Raw genomic sequence first — 7,780 nt, forward strand, 5'->3', positions numbered from 1 at the left:
TTTGTTCCAGTTTTCTGAACATCTTTTGAAAAGCACATATAATTTTTGAAACTATGAACAATTTTCTTAAATCCAAACATTTTTTGAAAATACATTTTTCCAAAAATGTGAAGAATTTTTGAAATTGTGTTTTTTAAATGCAAATATTTTTTGAAACTTTTGAAATGGTTTGAATTTTTGAACATATTTTTAAAACTCAAACAAGTTTTGACATTTCTAATTTTTTTTAATTTTTTGGGGGGAAAGAATAACCATTAAAGAAAAAAACCGTGAAAAAATAGACCAAAACCTTCTAAAAGGTTTCCCAAAATGGGTAAAACCTTTCGAAAGGTTTCCAAAACCAAGATCTCCCTTGCACGTAAATCCAGCCTAATGGGCTGGCCCATGTGTGGTTCACTCGCTCGCTCGCTCTTTGTGGGAAGCAGAGACAACTTGACGCAGAGAAGGGGAATAGGGTTTGTCCAAGAAAACTGCATTGGAAAGCCCATGTGAGGAGCCCGCTAAGAAGCTCACTCTCTGTCTCTCCGCCTATATCAGCGATAAAATTGAGGCGACAAGCACGAGGTCCACATAATTTCTTCATTGTAGGAACATGAGCGCACAGGGGATTGAGAGTATGGAGGCGAAGAGGAGGAGGGGGGAGAAGTCCGCCACCAGCGAAGGTGCCATCCCTCTAGAGGTGCTGGACTGCGCCTTCTGCTTTGATCCCCTCAGGCCTCCCGTCTTTCAGGTTCTCCTCTTCCTTTGCCCTAATTGACCCCATCTAGATCCACTATTGCATAAGGGATCTGGTTTCCATGTTATTTCTAGGGTTCTATTTTTCTTGGAAAAAACCCTAAAAGTTCATACAGGGATTATATACATGGAGCTGAAGTAAATCGAATTACATCTTAGGCACCAGACACAAATTTTGATCAATGTCATCATATAGGACAAATAAATAAAGAAAATAAAGTGTTACTAACTACCTCACTAAACGCACACCGGTTATGGTACTTTGTTTCACCAAAACACCCAATCAGATTTGCTAGCAACATCACCAAAAAGGAAAGTTCAGTTTTGTGATTTTTTAAAAACCAAACATCTGTTCAAATTGGCAACATAAAATTTGAATTATGTGCACTGTCATAGTCATCTTGCATCAGGAATATTGTGTCATATGCATATTGCAACATGTTGACACCGCCCTCAAAATATTCTTCTAGTAGTCCTTCAACTAACCCAGTTTTTTTGGCATTCTCCATCTACATTGCTAGTACATCAGCAGCTAAATCAAAGATAACAGTTGATAGGGAATCCCCTTTCCTCAATCCTTTGTGGGTGGGAAGTATGGGCCAATACAAGCATTGCATTTTACCCCCACATGCCAAGGTCTAATAGTAAACACAATCTAATAAATCCAGTTTTCAGGAAAACCTTCCAGTTTCATGATTTGTAGAACAAAAAGACATTTTAGTTTGTCATATGCCTTTTAAAAGCCAACTTTAGAAATAGTTGAGCTTTACTTTTTTACATGACATGTATTCAAAGCTTCATGTAAAATAAGTACCCCTTAAATAATGTCTCTCTCATTAACAAAAGTTGTCTGAATAAGGGTAGGACATCACTAACATCCATATTGAACCTAGTCATAAGGATCTTTGTAAAAAAAACTAACATTTCAGTTTTCCTCTTAGATTTTAGGAACATGGGTGATCAAACCGTAACTCATTGTAGAAATGTTAAGCCCTCCTATATGGAAATCATCAAATAAGGCCTTGAAAACATTTTAATAAATTTCCAAAAATGTTGATAGAATGTTGAAGTGAATCCATTAGGGCCAGGAGATATATTGTGAGCCATTTGAAGTGCCGCAATTTTAATTTCCTTCGGTGATAATTCCTTAGTTAATTTAACTCAAGCCTCTATGGGTATAGTAAATGAAGTTTCAACCTCAAAGGAAATTGTAGAATGTTCAGGATGTCCTAACATACTTTTATAAAAAAAAATATAGTCAACTAATTGTTTAACCTTCAATCACCCCTTCATATTGGTTAAGGGATGTAATTATATTTTTGGTATGCATGCAATTAGCTTTAGCATGATAGTGCCTAGTGTTACTATCCTCTTCCAAAATTTATTTCTTGTTGCTCTTTGTAACCACTTCAACTCTTCTTTTTCATAATCCTGTCTAGTTCAACTATAAGTTCCAATTGTTCATGTACTATGCAGTAGTGAGCCCATGGATTTCGCAATGTTTATCAATGTTATCTATTTTTAATAGATTATCCTTTTTTTCATAATTCTATACGAGGCATTCATATTTCTATGCCATCCTTTTAGTTTTTTCCTAAGATTTCTCAGTCTGGCCAACCACTTATCAGTGTTAGTTCCATTGATACTGCGGTTCATCCAAAATTCATGTACTAACTCATTTAGTCCTTCCTTCCAAATTTAAGAGTTTTCAAACCTAAAAATTGGGCCTTTTTGCTGCATGTCCCATGTATCTATATACAATGGTGCATGATCAGATTTCTCCCTTCTAAGGGCGACAATATGAGGCATTTATCCTCCCAATCAGTGTTGCAAGTCATCCTATCCAATTTCTCAAAAGTGAGTTCCTGCAAAGTATTGCCCCATGCATAATGTCTTCAATTCATCTTAATTTCTCCCAGGCCAGTGTGTACTAGTACAACACTAGATACAAAACTCCAGTTTCCAAGAGTTACTGGTTTATTCTTTTTAGAAGAATTTTGAATGCTATTAAAATATCCACCAATCAAATTTAGATTTGTAAAATCACACAGAACCCTTGAAAGTTTCAGATTTGTAAAATCATGCAGAACCCTTGAAAGTTTAGATAAAAAGCCAACTTTCCTTTCCATTTGGGCTTCCGCTTAAACCAACATTAAAATCCAAATGAAGTTTGTTTTCTTATCTTGTACTGTTATATTTATGTAATAGTCACCATCGTCTTGTGTTCCTATATACATACAATGATTTGAAATTAACACCAAGAAATAGCCCCCTAGATCTAACCCTAGCAGGAGTATGTTGCCAACGAAAATCCCTGCCAGCACATATATTGTGCAACTCAGTTCTAGAGAATGGTTGTCTCATTGTTTCTTGCAGACCCACAAATTCGACAAGTTTTTCCATAAATAACTCTCTTAAGTATCTCCTTTTGACCTCTCCTCCAAACCCTCTCATGTTTCAAAAAACACCTCTCATTTTTGTTCCTTTATTTACTTTTAAATTTTCGAATGTTTGTAATGGACAAACAAGTTGCACACACCCATTACCACTAGCATGTTTTTTCCTATTTTTTTATTAGAGAAAACCTGTTTGAGATGATCCCACCAGGCTTTTTCCATATCCGTATGACTATTGTCTCCATCAGAGAATAACTCCTCTAGGTCCACATCCTCGATTTCAATCTTACTAGGAGTGTGTATCTTAGGGGGGGGAGGAGATTGTTGGTTAGTTTTCTTGTGTCATAAGATCATATCTAACTTCCTGAAGAGATTTAATACCATTAATGTTATGATTAACATATCAGAAGAGCAATCCAAATTGACCCCTGCATAGGAGGCCATCTAAGCAAGACTAGGATTACTAGAAGAAACTATATTAGGGATGGGTATCTTACTAGAGTCATTCTTGGCACCAACCCTATCTTTGGCAAGATATTCAATCATGAGCCCTCCTGAGACTTCAATCTGTTACACTTCCTTGGATTCTCATCCCCTTGTTTGTTAACATTTAGATCTCTTGTGCAGACTTTCCTGATTTTTGAAGTAAATGATACACCCGATTCTTGGATAGGTTCATAGTCATTTGATTCTCTTCCTCATTATTTTTCATCTCATTCACCTTGCTCTTTATTTTTTTACTACTTTGGTCTATGACCCTAGTGCCTCCATTAACTGTTTCCTCCCCGCTATCTTAATAGATTAATTGTTGTAGGAACTCTTGCTGTCTTTTGACTTCTTTTTCCAACCCTTGGCAAGTGGCAACCTCATTGATTTAAATTGTCTAGGAAACTGGGAGTACAAAGAGGTCGAACTCCCACCAAGTCATTGTTCAACCAAAACAAAATTTTCTTTGAGCTTTTTTGGCAAACATCCTCCTAACTGCCAGGGAGTCTCCTTTGTTTATGTGTACGGAAATGTTTTTAGCAAGTGTATCAGTGTTATCTTTCTCATAGGCAAGCCCATGATTAATGCTTTTCCTCTGTGATATAATGCAGTGTAGGGTCGGGCATGTGATATGTTCGTCTTGCCATCACAAGCTCCGGAAGAAGGACAATTGCCATGTGTGCGCCATTACCGGAGGCTACAACCGCTGCATCGCCTTCGACCACATCCTCGAGTCTATTAAGGTCTCTTGCTCCAACTCCATCTATGGGTGCACCATCAAGACACACTACTACCAGCAAGAGGAGCATGAGAAATCGTGTCCGCATGCGCCGTGCTTCTGCCCCGAACCTGGTTGCGGCTTCGCAGGCTCAACCGCCCAACTCCAGCGCCATCTCACTGTCGATCACATGTTGCCCGCAACTGCGTTTGCGTATGGATATTCTTTCACCCTTCATATGCAGGAAGGAATGCGTGTTCTCCACAGGAAAGAAGAAGGTGGCCCCCTTTTCCTAGCAAAGTTCACGTTGGTGCCACCTTTCGGCAATGCTATCTCCATCTTGTGCATTCATCCTCATGTTGTGACAGAAAATCATAGATTCGAGTGCGATGTTGATTTCTACAGCCGCACCATGGGATGGCACCAACATTCAAATTTCCAGATTATAAGCACGAATCTCTCCAACGGGTTCCCAGGGGAGGAGGCCAGCTATACATTTGTTGTGCCAAAAATTTCTTCCGACCCGCACACCACCACCACCCGCCTCCTCATTCGCCCCCCAAAGATAACCTGTCCCTAAGTGACCAGCATTGGAGAAGTTCGTAGTCAGGGGGTTTCTACCGCATATGTGTGGCGGCAGTGATATGCCGTGGTGCTACTTGAGAGTTGTTTACTAGTCATGACTAGTTGGATGTTTTATTTTATATCGCCAAAGCTACAATTAAATAAATCTAGAAGTTTGTGATAATTTGGTCATGTGCATCTTTGGAAGAAGGTTCACTTTTGTCATAGCTAGGGTCGTTGTTGAACTTTGATGCTTGAAAACTTGCATAGTGGTGGGCTTATCACTCCAATTGAATGGATATCGTCAGCACACGTGGAGTATGTGTTGAGATTTTTATTACGGAATGTTTTGCTACATTTTCTTTTAAAAGTGTACATTCACACATATACGTTTAGCTATTGATGGTCAGGTAAGGCATACAAGTACGACGATGTGCACCGGTAGGCATATACTCTCTCCGTCCCAAAATAAGTGTCGTGGTTGAACTAAAACCACGGCACTTATTTTGGGACCGAGGGAGTACAATACATAAAACAACCACAAGCAGCCTACAACAAAAGAAAAAGCAACCGTGTATGACACTATGACTACAAGGTCCTTGTCGTCGGCGTAACTATGGTGACCTTCTAAATCTTCATCGGAGCTCCCATAAGACGAACAAGCCGTTGAGGCTAACTATATAGACGGACAACAACACAAAGGGGCGTAGCCAGGCTCAGGCAACTAGGGCCATGGCCTGGGGTGTGGCTGCGCACCCATTCGTTAAATGTAGCAATTTCTAGTACTACGGACCCGGTGGCTACTGTAGCTTCAGATGTTGGACTAGGGCGTTGGCCGGCGCTGGCTACGCCGCTGAGAACACGGATATCATAATCTGCCAGACAAGCCCTTTCGATGATCATCCGATGGCCGCGGTTTCGAGTTTGCCGTGCCGTTTCTCCACCCTCACCACACCAGAACATCAACGGAGGAAGAAGGGCACTCTCAGCTTCGTCGAATCAAGAAACACATGAGACCACACCTGACCCAAGATCTGTCAAAATGCAGATGGAGTGGGGAGGGCTTATTTAGCGCTGCCACCACCAAAAACATAAGCTTCATGACACACTAGACAGGAGACGGGATTCCACCTCCCTGCCCACGCACCGGGGTCACAGCCGGAGAGGTGATGGCGCGCGGCGGACAGGGCGATAGGGTTGCATACATGCACTAAAGGAGTCGAGACGAGACTCGAGCCGAAACCAGCAGTGACATGAACACGGTGGTGCAAACAGAGGCCATATGGGAGTCGAAACCGATGCCAATCATTACGGTCATACAAATTTTCCGAGGTTGCAAATCGGCACCCTTTAGGTGTATCCTCTTGCTCTCCTTTGTTGAACCAAGTGAAGTAAATTTTCAAAAGTGTACCCTGCATGTCACAATACAAAGGCAGTGAATTAGTGTCCCACCTGTCGACAATTTCTTGGTTAAAATGTTCTTGTTTATTCCATAACTTCTAATCCAGAGTTCTCGAATTTTCGTGTGACGATACCATCATACCACTGACGTGTGTATCAAAACACTGTCACACCAGCAATGTAACATTGATTTGCAGTGTGGCTAGCTTTATGGATATACAAATCTGAAGGTTGCAACATTTATGTCATTGTCACTATGACATAAAGTCCCAAGCCCAAAGTTGTACTGTTAAAAGGAAAAAAAAAACATAGTTGTGTAATTCGTTTGTCTGCATTTCCTGATAGAGATACATATCATAAGGGAGTGTAGCACAGTAGAAAAAGTTCAACAATCCATGGCCATTTAACTGAAGAAATCAGAAGACATATACAGCATGGTCAAGATGATTAATGGCTCTTTGTTGAGCAAAACAGTTGATTCTCAGCATAACCTTCCTCAAATGCAGCCGGCAGTTTCACCAACCCTGGAGTACAACAGAAGAGGGCAGAGGTGATTTAATTCATCACAACACAAAATATTTTACATGCCATTGTACTGACAGTCTAACACCAATGAATAACTTACTCTCAATAATCACTCTAGCAGTCCGAGCTTACTGAAATTTGAAAATCATGTGCATAAACATAGATGATGATTGCACTCAGGTAAGCTTGTGCACAAAAAACAACTTTGGAATTAAATACTTTTGGCATTCAAATCACGATACTGCTTACCTGACCAAACAAGATCTAATATATTTTCTATTTTCCACATATATATTTTATAAGGGATAAACCTCCCATTGAGTGTTGAGGCTGACCTTGAACCTAACATAGAGATCACCTACATGACAAACATCTGAATTTCCTTGGCCAGCACTGACACGACGATGTTTTGGACATCTGGTCATGCAGAACAAGAGCATGTGGGTAGAGAAAATAAAGATGTGTGTTGCTGCAGCCGTCCATCATGGTGAAAGAATGGAGATATTAGAGGCAAAGTGAAACGGCGGCATCTCGGTAGTCTTACCGATAAAAAACCAGAACCAGGTAATAACTCAAAGAATCAAGAACCAAGAAGGCAAGTTCTCAACATGGCATGCAACTAATTTACATATAACACAAGTGCATGTTTAGTAGTACTTGCTAATCAAAATCTTAGTACCAGAGCTTGAACAAGAGAGTAACAACATGTGCAGAGCTGCCGAAAAGAGGTCACCCAACATCTTAAATATCATGTCAAAACTTGCATAAATTTTTCAAACTAAGTCTAACCAATAGCAAGCTATCAAAAAGCAGGTAGGCACACAATTAGTTAACGGAGTCTACTAATCCAAAAAAGCAGAAGGAACTTCTCCATGGAGCATACACTATCTGCTTTCAGCTAGCCAAAATGACATCGATATTGGAATGGAAGCATTAAGTAAATGCACACATGGGT

At 40.1% G+C, this 7,780-nt stretch overlaps 1 protein-coding gene across 1 annotated transcript; it reads left to right on the plus strand.

Moving 5' to 3' along the window:
- Positions 1-579: 579 nt before the first annotated feature.
- LOC119271062 (putative E3 ubiquitin-protein ligase SINA-like 6) lies at positions 580-5,079 on the plus strand. The gene is made up of 2 exons (XM_037553029.1): positions 580-730; positions 4,229-5,079. Exons 1-2 carry the CDS (start codon positions 593-595, stop codon positions 4,913-4,915), a joined length of 825 nt encoding a protein of 274 aa, XP_037408926.1. The 5' UTR covers positions 580-592; the 3' UTR covers positions 4,916-5,079.
- The last annotated feature ends 2,701 nt before the right edge of the window (positions 5,080-7,780 follow it).

Source organism: Triticum dicoccoides, chromosome 3A, assembly GCF_002162155.2.
Source record: "Triticum dicoccoides isolate Atlit2015 ecotype Zavitan chromosome 3A, WEW_v2.0, whole genome shotgun sequence".
Taxonomy (NCBI): domain Eukaryota; kingdom Viridiplantae; phylum Streptophyta; class Magnoliopsida; order Poales; family Poaceae; genus Triticum; species Triticum dicoccoides.

Excerpts from the sequence above, each read along its gene's own strand:
- LOC119271062 (XM_037553029.1), top strand. The coding sequence starts at position 593 with ATGAGCGCACAGGGGATTGAGAGTATGGAGGCGAAGAGGAGGAGGGGG. Across the intron at positions 731-4,228 it reads TCAGGCCTCCCGTCTTTCAG|TGTAGGGTCGGGCATGTGAT; the intron begins GTTCTCCTCTTC and ends GATATAATGCAG.